This window comes from Oryx dammah, unplaced genomic scaffold (assembly GCF_014754425.2).
Source record: "Oryx dammah isolate SB20612 unplaced genomic scaffold, SCBI_Odam_1.1 HiC_scaffold_14, whole genome shotgun sequence".
Taxonomy (NCBI): Eukaryota; Metazoa; Chordata; class Mammalia; order Artiodactyla; family Bovidae; genus Oryx; species Oryx dammah.
This window is the reverse complement of record NW_024070198.1, coordinates 12,362,316-12,380,068: the sequence shown is the minus strand read 5'-3', so window position 1 is coordinate 12,380,068 and position 17,753 is coordinate 12,362,316. Positions and strand designations below refer to the sequence as shown.

At 40.9% G+C, this 17,753-nt stretch overlaps 1 protein-coding gene across 5 annotated transcripts in view; it reads right to left on the bottom strand.

Annotated features, from left to right (window-relative positions):
- The window catches only part of PCGF5 (polycomb group ring finger 5), a 117,368-nt gene that overhangs the window by 20,887 nt on the left and 78,728 nt on the right, over window positions 1-17,753 (bottom strand). For all 5 annotated transcript variants that reach the window (XM_040254505.1, XM_040254510.1, XM_040254507.1 and 2 more), the window contains 4 exons: window positions 14,768-14,864; window positions 7,786-7,841; window positions 7,615-7,674; window positions 4,690-4,838 (listed from right to left, as the gene is read on the bottom strand). In XM_040254505.1, coding sequence (XP_040110439.1) covers window positions 4,690-4,838; window positions 7,615-7,674; window positions 7,786-7,841; window positions 14,768-14,864 — 362 coding nt within the window. The remainder of the gene's footprint in view (window positions 1-4,689; window positions 4,839-7,614; window positions 7,675-7,785; window positions 7,842-14,767; window positions 14,865-17,753) is intronic.

Genomic DNA, 17,753 nt, shown 5'->3' with positions numbered 1-17,753 from the left:
AAAACAAGTTAAAAGTCACATCTAAAGCAAGAGGCACCTGACCCATTTCGAATGAGAAGACTGACGTTTCAGACAGCGCGAGAACAGTGACAGAGGCACGTGGTGGACATTCTGCTGTCTGCTCACACCAGCTCAGCCTCACCAAGGTTTCTAGACAGCTTGGGCAGACTTGGTAGCATGTTTCATAGGCCCCAGTTGAGTCAGAGAATACTGTGAGGGTACTAGAAGACCCTTTAAGTGTATTTTCATCTGCAGGGAAGTCTAATGATAAAAGAACCTGCAGAAATGACCTGGTGTCGTCATGCATAATCTCTTCAAAATTACTAGTAAGTCTAGAGACCTCAGAAGAGTAAAGGTTTTAAAACTAGGCAGGCAATGGCACCCCACTCCAGTACTCTTGCCTGGAGAATCCCAGGGACGGCGGAGCCTGGTGGGCTGCCATCTATGGGGTCGCACAGAGTCGGACACGACTGAAGCGACTTAGTAGTAAAAGCTTGTTTTTGGAATTTTTAATCCAATAAGGTCTGACATCAATTGCTAATGAAATTCCAGCTTGGATTATTTAATATTTGATGTGTAAGTACTTTGGAAATAAAAATATAACAATTATGCATTCTCTCCATAGAAATGTTATATTTACACCACATTTGCTGCTTTCCTATATATGGGCTATACTTTGTTTCCATCTCACAATTTTTTGTTGAAAACTGAACATTTTAATGTGGTAACACTGGAAATCAAATTCCTGCCTGCTCCTCAGGGATTCCTGTCATTATTTAATGACTTTTTAAAACTAATTCTGCAAAGTCTGTACTTTACAGCATGTATGGTCAGCTAACAACTGAACAGAGATTTCCTTGGAACCAGTCAGTTTCCCAGTCTTTGCTGAAGGACTCTGTATGAGTTTTGGGGCATACCTCTAACACTTAACCAAGCTGTTGACAACTCTACCTTGGTCTTCACTTCTGGCTTGTGCAGAACCTTGATGTCTGCCGAAGGTGAGAGTTTAGGGCCTCCTAATGTCTCTTCTGAGCATCTACACAATCCTGTGTATGTACGTGTCCTTCTAGATTTCCATGAATATTTTTGAGCTTCTCAAAGCTGCTATATATCTTGATATCTGTAGACATCTCACTCTCTAGTTTTTCCTTTTAGGCTTTTTGGTTAAGTCTACTTTTTGCCCCAAATGTTATTTATAATTCAGGCAGTCATGCAGTTACAACAACATTTATTTGTATTTAGTTTCCTCCTCCTGCCCCTCCCTAGTCCATGGAGAAGGTTTTATCCATCAGGCAAGCTTCAAGTCAGGTCTAATATAGACAACCTTTTAAGTACAGTATTCTAGGATCCATCAGACAAATTATAATTATTTGGAAATTAGGCTTTGAAAGAGATCCACCTCCCTTCTGTCCTTTGGTGCTTGAGAAGCTGCAGTAGGATAGTGGGCTGTGATTTTTACCAGGCTGTTTCAGAGCTGAGAGTAGAGGATGGGACTAAGGCAAGTTAAAATTATTCTTACCAAGAGTCAAGACATTTTTTTGCTCCATTGGTTTCTGCAAGGGTTTTAGCCTTTGGTTAACTATCAGATTTCTGAAAAAGTTGATTATGAAAACTTTTGCCAGCTTTTTCACTGATTTTATGGAGGAGCAAATTTTTGAAGGTCCTTATTCTAATAGTTTCCCTGTGTTCTTGCTCCTGACTTCGACGTTTGAACTGCAGTAGGTATACTATATAAACAATACATTACTGAGAATCTCATCCTACTACAGAGGAATGAGATGGTTGAGAAGGCTATAACCTAGGAATAATTTTTCTGCCTTTATGCAACATATAATCCAGTTTCAAGGATAAGACACATGCCAAAAAAGATAAAAGACAGTATTAGTGCCTGGTACCTTTAGAACACAAATACTGATTTAATCAATAGCAAAGTAAGCCCTAATTGAGTAATACATACAAGTCAATTTCAGAAGGGATTCACCAAGGTGGGGGAAAAAAAAATCACAAAATATAGAAGTCTCTTGAATCTTGACAGAAGTCTTGGACAGTGGTGAGAAGAGAGAAGAACGTGCAAAATGGAAGGATTGTTCAAAGTCTTAGGGGTTTAAATATTCTTCATATAAGCCTTTATATACTCTGGATGCAAATTCTTTGTCAGATACACGGGTGCCAAAATTTATGTTGGTGCTCAGAGATAAATGACAAGAATCATATTTTGACGATTCACTGCCAGGAATTATGGAAAATAAATTTACAAACACAGGGGTTTTAATGAAAGACCTTGAATGCTAACACAAGGAGTCAAGACTTGATTCTAGAAGGTGGCGCACTACGGCCACAGCCCTCAAGCCAAACTCGGCTGTCCATCTGTTCTCACAAGTGACGCTTAGTGGGACACAGCAAGGGCGGTTTGTTCACTGTCATCTATGGCTGCTTTAGTGCTAAAATAAGTCAGTTGAGCAGTTGCAACAAAGCCCATATAGCCCACAGAACCTAAAATACTACTTGACCCTGATAGTGGCTATAACTACTTGCACACACTAAGGCTGCAGCCTCAGCCCTGGATAACAAAAGAAATCAAGAATACAGGAAACACTTCAGACTACTTTTAAAAATCTAGATGTAACGTCAGCAGCACTTATTAGACTGAGGGAAATTTTGCAGGACTTACGACTGGTTGAAGGGAAGGGAGAGAAGGTCAAAAATGTAAGAATTTGAATTTCTGATTGGTTAAAAGATGGTAGTGATAAGGGAAACTGCATGTTTGGAGTAAAGTTAGGTGAAAGTACAGTATAGTGAATTTGTCTTTTAATATGCGAAGTTTTATGTATTAGTGAAACTCCTAGTTAGGACACTAAAAGAAGTTAGAGATATAATACTTCAACTTGGGAGTGATGACAGGTTTGGAAAGGGGGATTTAAAAATTTCTTTGCAGAGTTGGAAGTCACAAAAAGTAGAAGTGACCTCCTAGGACGACTGCAGAGAAAGAATAACTGAGCGGGGGGCGAGATATTAGCCTACACTCACACATACCAAGCAGAAGACAGGAAGAAGTCAAGTCAGTAGAGACGGTATAGGAGTGGCCAGAGGGAAAGTGTGAGACTCAGGAAAGCACAGCGCAAGTCAGTACAAGTCAAGTCAAGTCAGTACACAGTACAAGCCAAGCTGTAAAAGTTGTTTTAAGAAGGAAGGCACAAGAATGAAGAAAAATCTATAAAAGAAAGAGGGAAAAGATAAAAGCTCAACTGGAATGGTGAGGTGTCAAAGATGCCAAATAGTATCAAGGCAAGGGATAGTTAATTTTTCAGATGAATCTGAAATTCAATGACTTATAACTTTCATACTAGAAATCCTGCAGAGAAGTAGATTTCTCATTTATTTATGAAGAGATACTCCACCTTTTGACTGACTCAATTTCAATTTTCACTACAAGGTAATAACTGTATATATTAGAGAGCTAAAGGATGAGCATAATCTCCATTAAGAAGAACCTCCTCCAAAGGGGATTACAGAAATGACTGAGAATAAGAGAAAAATGTAAGGTCATTAAAAATTCTTATGCAAAGAAGGCTGACAAATAGGAAAGGGTGCTGAAGCAGAGCTTGAGATGCCAACAGATAGGCCTTGAAGGATGGAACGGAGGCCACTGCTCTAACCACTGCTGTACTTTTTTACATGTCTTGTCCAACCAATCTCTCTTAACTCTTATTTTATTATACCTGTTTGCATGAGTAAGACCTAACCAAAGATCCCTGAGTGAAAAAACTTACCATTTACATCTTTGCTCATGTCCATGCTGCTGCTGCTGCTAAGCTGCTTCGGTCGTGTCCGACTCTGTGCGACCCCATAGATGGCAGCCCACCAGGCTCCCCCATCCCTGGGATTCTCCAGGCAAGAACACTGGAGTGGGTTGCCATTTCCTTCTCCAGTGCACGAAAGTGAAAAGAGAAAGTGAAGTCGCTCTGTCATGTCTGACTCTTAGCGACCCCATGGACTGCAGCCCACCAGACTCCTCCGTCCATGGGAAAGTCAATAATATTCACTGAATCACTATGCTAATATGTATTTCTTTTTGCAAGATGCTGGGAAAACTTAATCAGCATTGAGGAATTCAACTCACTGGCTTACAGATCACACAGAGGAAGTCAAGGAAAAGTTCACAGGTACTTTATGACATCCATCTAAACCAACTACATTGTTCATAAAATGTATTAGCCATGACGTGGATAGCTTTTGAGTTGCAAATAAAAATAGAGAAACAAAAGAGAAAACGAAAAGAGAGTGAATATAAGGGTTGAAGGTGCTGTGTGTCACGAAATGACCCAAGTCTGAGTTGGTGACTACACTTAAAAAGGGCAAAACAGTGTATGTATATGAACTCCCAACAAAGGTATAAAAGGAGATGGAAGGAGAAATAGAGGTGTGATTCTCCATACTGGCCACTAGGTGGTGGCATTGACCCAGGACGGTTCAGTTTTGAGGGTTAGACATCAGGAAGGAGCCTGAAGCAAGCAAGCAACTGCTTGGCAATTTGCAGGCCAAGGGACTATCAGAAAGTGACGTTCTATTTGTTTATATTAATAAAAACTTTGAAAGCAAACATTCTGAGACACTAGGAAAATTTATCAACAAGTTATAGAAGATTTACTATAAAATGATTATAAAACAGATAACTAGTTGCCTACTCACCTTTACTACACTGTCCCCTGATTGTCCATTATTTCGTAAACAGTCTAGACATATAGCAATTTGTGGGTCACTTCTGTGATAGTCTTTATCATCTTGATTTTCATCACCTTCTTCATCTACTTTAGGTTTGTCAGCTTTTGACATGTCATCTGTATAATTTAAACAAACCCAAGTTAGATATAACTCAAAGTTGATTTTATAGGTAAGCAACAACACACTAACCATGAGAACAAAGAGCAAATTTAAAAAAACGTTTCTTAACAGTTCTTGATGAAGAATAACCAAAAATTTTAGTACCTTTAAAATGTTCCAAGCAACTCAATAATGGAAATATTTTTAAAAAACCATTAAGTGACTCATTAGCATAGCTTACAAATTCTGGACTTAACGGGGATATCCAAATGAAAGATTTAGGACTAACTATATTTGGTCACAAAATGACTGCCATTAGTGATTAGACCACTTAGAAATTGACAGGATATAAAAATACTTCCACCCTCAAGAAGAAAATGGCAACCCACTCCAGTAATCCTGCCTGTAAATTCCATGGATAGAGGAGCCTGGCGGGCTACAGTCCAGGGTGTCACGAAGAGTCAGACACAACTTAGTCACTAAACAACACAACAATATACATTTGATAAATTAATAATTTTGAACATATGTTGTTTAAAGAAATGTATAAAATATTTTTTTAACTACATCATTTAAACAGTTCAGTCAACATATGTAATTAGAATTTCAAGTTTTGTATATACATAATAAAGTGTTTTTGATCAAAGAAAAAAATGCTTCCAAATTCTACATTTATTCAAAGTTTAAAACCAAGTAAACTAAATATTTAGTAAAACTAAAATATTTAAGTTCAAAATTAATTAGCCAGTGAAATAACGAGAATGAATTAGCTTTTTTAACATGCATGTAACTAACATATTAAAACACCATCAAAGAAATCTGAGACTATTTCATATTACAATCAAATGTATTTAACCTATGAAATGCCAGCAGGCTACATGTGATGCACATGTATTTAAGGGTTCGTTTACTGAGCGCCTTTAATTCTGTTAGACTAAGCCTGAGGGAGCAACACTGAAACTCTGAGGTCATCCTCACTCTTACAGTGTCAGGGCACAGAAGGTGGTACAGGCAAGTCAAGAAAACAGACGGAGAAGCTCATAGACTCTGATGTAAGAGGTAAGACGGGCCAAGTGGGCACATATAACAGAGGGGGTAATGAACCCAAATTCTGTGGTGAAGCGAAGATTCAGGGGCGATTTCCGGATAAAATGGAAGCTGAAACTTGAAAGAGTGAGCCAGTCAAGCATTACAGTATAGAAAAGCCCAGGGAAAAAACACAGACCAGTTAGATTAAACAGAAGAGATGAGTTAGCGCCTCTGCAATGACTGTGGTGAGAACATTCCAGATGTGCTGCACAGGGGAGGTGGGCACTCTCCTGCCTTTTTGTATGGAAATTACCTAGAAAGGAACTGCCTTCTATGGACCAAGCTCCAGCTCCAAGAAAAGGTCCAAATCCTCTACCCAATTAAAGACCAAATATGATAAAACTATTTTTAAAAGACAGAAATATGGGGGGAAAGCAGAGAATCACAACTCAGGCTGTGGTCCTTCACTAGTCCCTCTGGAAGCCGCAGAGTCATGGGCTAACCTGACCACACAGCTTCTGATGACAAGCCCTGGCTCCTACTGTCTTGAAAACATAGTTAAAAACTGGGGCATTCAGTCAGTTTTACCTATATTTTTTACTATGGCACTACTGTATAAATTGCAGTTTACATCTGGGTAAAATAAGCTTTTAATTAAGTCTTTTTTTTGCCAGGCTTGGCTTCTTTGCCCATTTCAGTGTTTTAATTATAGATTAAAAATAATCCCTTGCTACCTTATTCTATTCAAAACTATTCTCAAACTTTTCCTGCTTTAGGAAGCCAGTCCTGCACAATTCAGCTGAACTAAAAAAAAAACCAAACAAACTCTGATCCCCATTTTTCATATGAAGAGAGAAAGCCATTTCAATGATACGTATGTAATCGACAATCCTATGAATCTTATGGGAAAACCAGAGGTGGAAGACTGAGCTCTATAGAAGAATGAGCCTACAAAAACACATACAATCCTTGAAAAATTTCAGTGGTATTCAGGCCATCCTGAAACAAATCTCATATTAAATGACAAAACAAAAGGACACTTCTTCCTTATAATTTCATATATGTTGTACTTTTTTTCCTTTTATGTGAATTATATACATAGTAAAAGCCTTTTCTCTTCCCAGTAATGTCTGCCAGTTTCCTTAATTATTAAAAATTACTCATTGCTGAATCTCCTGGGACCTAAAAGGAAAATCTGAACACTTAACATATGTGAGGGGGAAGTTCCCAGAAACACCTAGAAATATTTTTCAAATCTCAGAATATATAAGTTTGTATTATTGGAGCTTTACCTATGAAAAGTTCATTCCAGATTATCAGAGCATAGCAAGATCCTCTGATCTATATGGCTTTCAGCTACATTCAAGTCCCTTCTCCTATTAAATATACAAAATAAAATAAATACAACCATAACCTCCTCACTGTTCAGCTGCAGGCTGTGGCTATTGCTTCCGTTTCCTGTAGCTCTTTAGCTAATTCTGATATAATCAGTGGTCACTTTTCTTTTTTATCTCCTTTTTCTCTTCCCAGTTTCCTCTATTTCCAATTATCTTCAGTTGGACTGATCCAGATTTTATATGCATTTACACAAAATCTCAGGATTCTATATTAAAAGTCCATAATCACAGAAAAGTTCATAATATAAAGGGGTACACAATATTACTGTACAGGAGAAATTTGAGTTTGGAGAGAGAGATGAGTTCACCACAGCTACAAAAAGCTAAGAAATTCCAATAGATAGAAGTAAAAAAAAAAAAAAGTCACCTTGTCCATTCTCTTGAGGCTTATTTTTCTTCCAAAATTCAGACTCACGCTCAAGTTCTTCTAATTTAAAAGAAAAAAAGTATAAAAATAATAGAAACAATCACGAAATCGTTAACAAAAATGGTGATTTTACAAAACAAAAAATCTGCAAGAATTCAAAGAGTAACTTACGTTCTCGTAGTCCAGGAACCAACTTAAATATAATTTCCTCTAGTGTGTTATCCAACCTTCCAAAGAGGAAAAAAGAGAATATACTAACAATAAAGACATTAAAATCCAGTATGTAAATGTTTAAGATTTGCATCTCACATATATTACAACATATAGAACATATGGTTTTAGCACAAGCGCCACACCCAACTACTCTGTAGCTGGGACACATTTATTTCCAGCCTGTCCCAGCAGCAGACAGATTATAAAAATGGTCCTGTCTCCCGTTCTCTCTATAATCTACCCACTCTGAACAGGACTGTGATTAAGGGAGCGGGTCTTTTCCTCCACCCTGAGAATATGGGCCAGCCTTGAAACATACTCAGGCCAAAGAATGTCGTGCAAGTGACAGCGCTGAGCTCTGAGCCCAAGCCTGAGGCATTTCATGTGCTTTGGCGCACTTTCTTGGAACCCTGCCACCATACGACCAAGTCTGGAGGATGAGACACCACGTCCTACAGAGCCAAGCTGCCCTGGTTCACGGGCAGCCCAACCCAACAGGACAGAACCCAGCCAGGATCAGCAGAGCAGTGACCCACCCGCCTCTGACTGCAGTCACCTAAGTGAGCCCAGCCAAGACCAGCAGGCCCACCTGGATCTGTGAACCACACAGAACTGCGAGGAATCAAAACTGCTGTTAGTGTTGTTTTCAGCATGAAATTTAGGTGTGGTCTGTTATACACCAATAGCTGATCCAGCCACTTTCAAAATCTCTACAACTCTGGTAGAGAAAGAAAATCTCCACTCTTATGAAAGAAAATCTCCATTCTGAGAAATTGAGACCATTTTTCCCTAAATAAAAACCCTAATATTGGGGACTTCCCTTGTGGTCCAGTGGTTAGGACTCCACCCTTCTACTGCAGAGGGTGCACGTTCAATCCCTGATTGGGGAAGTAAGATCCTGCATGCCAAACATCAGCGTGGCCAAAATAAAAACCCACTATCTTGCCATTGCTTTTGTCTCCTTTCCCTCCTGGATCTGAGCAACTCTTCCTTTCCATGGCTTCACTTCTCATCTCGCCCTCCTGCTTCTACAGCATTCTTCCCTCTCATCTCCTTCCTTCTGCTCAACTGCAGTACTCTTCTCTGACAATAAACATGGACACTTTTCTCACATCTAAACCCCCCACCCCCCAATCCTGGCTTAAACTATCGTCTTCTCAAGCCGTTGCTGCTGCTGCTGCTAAGTCGCTTCAGTCATGTCTGACTCTGTGCAACCCCAGATGGCGGCCCACCAGGCTCCCCCGTCCCTGGGATTCTCCAGGCAAGAACACTGGCGTGGGTTGCCATTTCCTTCTCCAATGCATGAAAGTGAAAAGGGAAAGTGAAGCCGCTCAGTCGTGTTCAACTCTTAGCGACCCCATGGACTGCAGCCCACCAGGCTCCTCCGTCCATGGGATTTCCCAGGCAAGAGTACTGGAGTGGGGTGCCAGTGCCTTCTCAAGCTGTTAGCAGATTCTCAACTTTCTCTTCCAACTGGAAAACTTTGAAAGCATAACCAACATTATTTCTGTTGTATATTTTTTGCTTCTCTTACTTGACAGACCTTCCCAAATCATCAATAACTTCCATTATTGAATAGATTTTAAAAGAAATTTTAGAGTTAAAATTTTAAAAATTTTAATTACTTTTAAAGCCATTTTTCTCCTCATGCTCTGCAGCAGTTTGTCAATGCTGCCTGGCGATGCCTCTTTGAAAACTTCTGTTCTCGATTTTTCTTTTTTCCTATAGACTTTATTCCCTAGATATTTTTCTTTTTCCAGCTACTTCTACCTCCGAGGATTCTCCTTTGCTTTGCTCTCTGATATCTTCTACATACTTCCTTTCCTGAGGATCTCATCCACTTTTGTGACTTCAAAACGAACATACAGGCAGATCACACACACACACCCCAACACACACACCCACACACACCCCATCTCTCTGTGAAGCTCAAGTTCCATATTTCCAACAGATGCCAAATATCTCAAGCTCCTTTCTGTTCATCTATGTCAAGATTATGTCTTCTCCTTCAACAAAATATCTCTGAAAACCTGCCTTACTTTCCTAAAGTTAAATGCAGAAATGATACCATATCACTCCCAAATAGGCTCAAAACGCAAGCATTATCTTCACCTACCTGTCTCTCTTGCTTCACATGTTTACTCATCAAGCCCCCTTCTCGGTATTTCTCCCACCCAGTCTTTTCACACTTCCCATCCTTCTGTTCCCTCAATTAGCACCCTACTTAGAGGACAGCCCAGAGACATTCTCTTTATCCTTGACATGTTCATAACCAATTTTCCTTAGGCACTAATCTGATCATTACTTGCCTGCTCAAGAACTAATTTCTTCCCAACACCTGGCTTAAGGTGTTCTTATAACTTGAGTCCAACCTACAAATTCCAAGTGGTGCTGCTGTCTTGTCACTCTTCTCTAGCCAGCTGGCTTGGTCAGTCATCCCTAGGGATGCCTGGCCTTTTCCAAGCTGTTTTTCTGCCTCACACTCTTCATCCTGGCTCAAATACTCTTTCCCCAGTCCTACTCTCCAGCTGAGCCAATGTCACCTTATTCTTCAGGACACACATACTAACTCATTCAGTTTTCCCAGTCTATTTAACAGCTGCAATATTTAAAACAAGTATTATTTCTCTTAATATTTATCAACAAAAGACATATACTAACACGAAAGTTACAAATCAAACTCCCCCCAACCTTAAATGCTATATTAAAACACCACATTTTCTTGCCCCATCCTGCCTATTCCCGATTCCTACAACCCCAGGTACAACCACTTTCAAATCCAAGCTGTTTCTATTAGTATTTACTTTCATATTTTTATATTTATTATAGATAGATAGAGAAAAAACAAAGCCACTCCTTCTTTGCTGGGTAGATTTTTCTCCCCTCCTTCTGTGGGAGGTAAGGTTTTCGCTCTCCTGACAGCACCTTGCCATGCCCCTGTCCTCCCAACACGCACTCTCTCCTAACGCTCCTCTTCCTCACAGTCTTACTGCCATTTTTGTGTTTAACAGTGAACGTTTACACGACTGTGATTACATAAATATTCACAGTGCACTCTGATTAAAGACATCCTCTTGTTCAACTTTTTTCTTTCCCTGGAGTATAGTAACTATTTACTTTTCTTCAACTTCTACATACCCATTCGCCAATTCTCTAACATAATTTCTTCTTACTATGTACAAACAGGGGCTTCCCTGATAGCTCAGCTGGTAAAGAATCTGCCTGCAATGCAGGAGCCCCTGGTTCGATTCCTGGGTCGGGAAGATCCTCTGGAGAAGGGAAAGGCTCAGTTCAATCACTCAGTTGTGTCCAACTCTTTGCAACCCCATGGACTGCAGCACGCCAGGCCTCCCTGTCCTCTTCCATCACTGGAGTTCACGCAAACTCATGTCCATTGAGTCTGTGATGCCATCCAACCGTCTCATCCTCTGTCAGAGAGAAGTATGGAGGACCGAGGATGGGTCCCTGGAACATTCTAAAGTTGACAGATCAGGAAGAGGGGGAGTAACTAGCAAAGCAAAGGATACTGAAAAGGCGCAGTCATGCGCCTTTAATCCTCCTGCCTTTAATCTTTCCCAGCATCAGGGTCTTTTCAAATGAGCCGGCTCTTTGCAGCAGGTGGCCAAAGTACTGGAGTTTCAACTTCAACATCAGTCCTTCCAATGATTTCCTTTAGGATGGACTGGTTGGATCTTACCCACTTCAGTATTCCTGGACTTCCTCTGTGGCTCAGCTGGTAAAGAATCAGCCTGCAATGTGGGAGACCTGGGTTTGATCCCTGGGTTGGAAAGATTCTCTGGAGAAAGGAATGGCTACCCACTCCAGTATTCTGGCCTGGAGAGTTCCATGGGCTATACAGTCCATGTGGTCTCAAAGAGTCAGACAGGACTGAGTGACTTTCACTCACTCACTCATGTACAAACAGATCAGGAATCAACCAGTTTCATTTCTGTCCCTGTAATATGCATCATCCCTCGCCAATTTCATGTGCTCTCTGCCCTGCTCCTCCAGGTTAGAATTTACTTCTCAGTCAGTCATCATTAAAGCCATACCTTGCATGTACCTTTGATTCCCTTGTCCCCACCTCACCAGCTCAAATTATTTGGTACAACTACAACACTAGTTAAATCCAACTCTCTGTTAACTTGTGCTGGTAGCCATTGGGCTGGGGAAAAAAACACAACCACACCCCTTCAAATTCATAACTGCAACCTAGATGTGCCTTTAGGATTTCCAGGACTCGTACTACACTTCCCCAGATCACATATTCTCTTACTTTCCTGCACAACACATTCTTCCCTCTCCTCCAACTCCTACATCCCCCTCTTCCACCCTACTCCTGGCTGATAAAACATCTTCTGCTCAGTGAGACGCGAATGTCTACAGAACCTGAGCACCGTAGCGACCTGTGGCTTCTGCCCGCATGTGCACGCTGCCTTCCCACCTGCTGCCGCAGAGGGTCTGCTGACGCTTCCACATGAAGCCAGTCTCTTCCACTGTTACACTCCACACCCTCTGCCCTCCCAAGAACACTGCTTCAGCAATGTCCCCTCTCCCCCACTCTCCTATTATTATCTCTTTGCTCTTTCTTGGATTATTCCTTTCAAACATGTCAGTATTGCTCCCACATCACACAATAAAAGCCTTCTTGACTGTACTTCTTTGAACAGTGACCACCCCATATCTTTGCCCCCATTAATGGCAAAACTTGAAAAAAAAGTTGTTGATACTCGCTGTTTCTAACTCTTGTGCCTCCCCTTCTCTCTCGAAACAATCCAGTTAGGTTTCGCCTCATGGTTCTGCTGAAAGTGCTTCTGTCAAGGCTGCTGACCTCCAATTGTTAAATCCAACTGCCAACTCTCGGTCTTCACCTTACAACATCACAGTCCAGCACGCCCGCATCTTTGCTTGGCTTCTAGGCCACACACTCTGGAAGCTTCCCTCTCCTATACTGACTGCGCCTTTTCAGTATCCTTTGCTGGTTACTCCCCCTCTTCCTGATCTGTTAACTTTAGAATGTTCCAGGGACCCATCCTCGGTCCTCCATACTTCTCTCTGCACTCATGCCCTTACGTACTCCTGTCTTGTCCCATGGTTTTAAATACAGTCTGCACACTGAAGACCACCAGATTTTTAACCCCAGCGAGACCTCTCTCAAGTCAAGAATTATATATTCACCAGCCAACTTCCCTCTTCTCCGAAATGATTAATAGACTCAACCTGTCCAAATCCAAACTCCCCATCTGTGAAAGTGGAAGTTGCTCAGTCCTATACAGTCCACGGAATTCTCCAGGCCAGAATGCTGGAGTGGGTGGCCTTTCCCTTCTCCAGGGGATCTTATCAGCCCAGGGATTGAACCCAGGTCTCCCCCATTGCAAGGGGATTCTTTACCAGCTGAGCCACCAGGGAGCCTCAATCCCAGGTCTACCAGCCCCAAACCTGCTCTCTCCTTCCTTAGCCTTCCTTGTCTCACCCTCTAGCTGCTTAGGTCAGAGACAGGCCCCATCTCCGAGCTCCTGACCCCTGCCCGTGCGGTTCCTCAGACGAGCTGCAGGTGCCCTCCTGACCTGGAACAGGCCTGCTTCCCCCAGATCTGCGCGTGGCTGTTCCCTCAGAGACAGCGGTCCTGGGCTCTGATCCCACCTTCTCATTGAGGCCTATCCTCACCATTGCATTTAGAACCAGCATCTGTCCGCCCTTCACTGCCTCCCTTCCTCCCGCCATGTCCCTCACTTGCAGCACTTTTCAGAGTTGCTGATTCAGAGGGTCTGAGGTGGGGCCCCAAAACTGTCATTTCTATTAAGATAGTAACAGTGTGGGGACCAAACTTTGAAAGCCAATGGAGCAGACATTTACTTACAGACAAATCACTCCAACTATAGACACTAAAACAGAAAGAGAGTCAAAGATATCAGACCTGAAAATCCAGATTTACAGGATGATGGCAAACACTACACAGAGATGAACGTTCATGAGGGCTCTTTACTATGGTAGGAACCGTGGGGAGAAACATGGGTTCAGTGGTTTGTGGCGGGAAGTGATATTTGAGTTTGCTGGGCCTCAGGCAATGCAGTGTGCTCCTATAAACTTCCATTCACAATCTTGAAAAAGGGTTTGGTTTGGATTAGGATCTTATAGAGCACTTCTAACTTTAAAAATATATGACTATACTTCTTTATATTATTACTAATTTGGTATAATGATTATACCATTAAGAAAAGGGTACTCATTTTAAAAATTCTTTTTGGTTTTACATAAATGTACACTTGTAGAATCGGAGAAGGCAGTGGTAGCCCACTCCAGTACTCTTGCCTGGAAAATCCCATGGACAGAAGAGCCTGGTGGGCTGCAGTCCATGGGGTCGCTAAGAGTCAGACACGACTGAGCGACTTCACTTTCACTTCTCACTTACATGCACTGGAGAAGGAAATGGCAACCCACTCCAGTGTTCTTGCCTGGAGAATCCCAGGGACGGGGGAGCCTGGTGGGCTGCCGTCTATGGGGTCACACAGAGTTGGCCATGACTGAAGTGACTCAGCAGCAGCACACTTGTAGAATGTATGATAAATTTTTAAAAATTAAGAGTCCCACGATAAGTATCCCTATTAGTTCTGCCGTCTTTCCACTACCATGTAGCTCAACAAATACAGAGTACTGTGTAGAATAATAAAATACTAAAAATAACTGCAACTAAAGTAACCCTGAGATCCTGAGATAACGTTGTAATTTTTAATTTGGAAATATATTTCTTAAATATTTAATAGGTACAGCCTTATTTTTCATTTCTTAATAAAATAAATTGAAATAAAATGCTTTAAAACAAAAATCAAAGCCTACATTAACTGAGCCAAGGCACCAACAAGTATTATGATGCATCATAAGAATTATAAGAGCTTATATAATGATTTAAGTTAGAAGAACTAAAAATATATTGACATACCTCAACATTTCTAATGGGTTTGTCTCATGAACCTGGTTGCCACACCTTGGACAGTCATTGCTATCTTCAAAGTGCTGGACAATACAAGTCTTGCAGACTGAGAAGAAACAAGATGTTAGATTAAAATACATCACTTGAACTTAGTATAACTAGACATAATCCCTATAAATCATCTACCACACATAAAATACTATTAATCAAACTTTATAAAACCTTAAAATGATAACACTATTTAAAAAAACACCTGAAATAAAGCCTACTGCCACAATATAAAAATGAACTATTTTGATTCTTGTTATTCTTAAATATATTCACAGACCAACCAGTTTACTCACGGTCTGTAAAAAAGTTGACGCATTTACACAACAACAGATCTTCTCATTTAAAGAAGCAGAACAAGGAACAGTAAAGGCTGGTAGATCTGAATTTATTTCTTTTGCTGAAAATTTACTTGAATGCAATAGAAATAGTGCTTAGTAATATTTGAGAGTTCTCAACATGCCTGGATTAGTTTTCATGGGCAGGGTGCTCCTGGGACAAACCAGGACTTTCAACAGAACTTCTGGCCTGTGCAGAGTACGATGCGACCGTGCTCACAGGACCATAATTCCAAGGGCCATGAAGTATAGCCAGTGACATCAAGCTGGTGCAAATGCACAAGAGGTAAACCAAAAGAACCACTGAGGATTAATTACTTAAGATGTTAAATAAAGCTTATTATAAATAAAGACAATCGAAATACAATTTGTGGCTTTTGGGGCACAAGTCTATATAGCCAACCTCTCCTCCAAATAATACTAATCTTTCTGGTTATGACTCTCTCCCACCTTTTCTCTAAGCTTCTTATTTACCAACTTCCTTGCCCCAAAACCTCAGACATAAACAGCAGCTGAACTGTAAAAAATTTTCAGCCCAATCCCCTATCCCAGTGCCCCCTCTTCCATTTTATTACCCTGTGTAATGTGAAATTTTCACCTGTACAGATCAGCTCCCCCTTTTACAACTTCATTACAAACTATTTTTCTCCCGTCTGCAAGCCCTGGACTATCTAAAAGCAGTGAAAATTTATCTATACGACTGACCTAGAACAAACACCAGGATTCCTACCACTGAGATTAGGTCTGAAAATTCAAACTTATCATATACACTGGTCAGAGAAACAATGGTCAGGGTAGACTTCTCCTAGGAACCTAATTTAAAAATTATCAGTACATACAGTATTTCCTTTCACTTATTTATTCATTGATTCAAGAGCCAGCTTCCCCGGTGGCTGAGAAGGTAGAGTCTGCCTGTAATGCAGGAGACCTGGGTTCGATCCCTGAGTCGGGAAGATCCCCTGGAGAAGGAAATGGCAACCCACTGCAGTATTCTTGCCAGAAAATGCCATGGGTGGAGAAGCCTGGTGGGCTACAGTCCATGGAGTCGCAAAGAGTTGGACAGGACTTCGAGATTAACACTTTCACTTTTCACTTGCAACAGCCAAGCATTATCCTAGGAGTTGGGGGATGCAGGGATAAACAAAACAAAGTTCATACTCTTATGGAGCTTATATTCTATTTGGGAAGTCAAAGAATTTTAGTTAGTAATAAGTGATATCTACAAAACAGACAAAAAATGGTAGCGAGAGAGAGTGCTGCAGGCTGGGGGCTGTTTTAGGTAAGAGTGATCAGGGTAGGACTTCTTCCTAAGAAGATGACATCTGAGCAGATTTTTTTTGCTGGATGAGTACACCTGGGTGCCCTATTCTCTACATCTTTTTACCATTACATACAGCTATTAGGGTAACACTCCTTTACTACATTTCTCCCCAAATTTGGATGAAAAACAGTAGTACGAAACTCTAAAAAAAAAAAAAGCTTAGATGTGAATATTTCTTTTCTCCAAATTTCCTGGCCTCCAAAACATTCTGAATGTCTTTTTTAAAAGTTAATGTTTGGGAAGGAAGGGCTACCTTGCTAATCAATACTAAGCAGAGGTGGGAAAAGCTGAATTCTTTAGCAGACTGCTGGTATTTGCTATTTTCCCAGGGACACCAGATAAATCTCTAAAATGTGGGAAAGAAGGCAAATAGGACAGATAAGAGGCAAGAATGAAGGGTATTAGGAAGCTTGATCCTGTCCGGAACTTCAGCTCCTGCCCTGAAACTCTGATGGTTGTGGTTCAAAAGGTTTATCATTCTCAGGAATTCCTGGTTGTCTCTCGCCCTTGGCCAAACACGTGACATACCCAGAGCAAGTCCTCATGTGGGTCAGCTAGAAGGCTAAGGGCAGGAGCCTGTCTTCCCAAGGACAAAGATACTAATCCAGGTTGATGCAGAAAGAAATGTCAGGCTCATTTGTCCAGAGGTGCACACAGTTTCAAGAATAAGGCTGCTTGAGGCCAGGGCAGCCTCAAGGTGCTCAGGGATGGGACCAGTAATCTGAATTCCACATCTGGACTGATAGCCACTAGCAGAATGTGGCTCCTGAGCGCTTGAAATGTTGCTAGTTCAAGTTGAGATGTGCTCTAAGTATGAATTACACACCAGATCTCAAAGACTGAGAATGAAAAGAATAATCCTATTAATAATTTTCATATTATTAACATGTTGAAGTGATATTTTAGACATACCAGATTAAATAAAATATATTAAAACTAATTTCATTTCTTTATTTAATGTGGCTACTAGAAAACTTAAAATTACACAGGTAGCTCACATTTTATTTCTACTGTGCAGAACAGAGGGACTAGAAAGCCCCATTAGGAGGCAACTTTATTTCTCACACAAATGTGTGAGATACAGTATCTTATTATACTTTTGCAGATAAAGGAGAAGAGGTTCTCACAAGCCAGGTGACCTGCCTTCCCTGATGAATGGCAGCACAGAGATTTGAATCCAGGGTTTCTGATAGGGGATCACAAATTTTGTCAGATTAAAGACATTTTTTTAACAAAGGAAAAGAATGTAATGTAGAAATACAACTCCAAAAACATCTTCAGCTTCTCT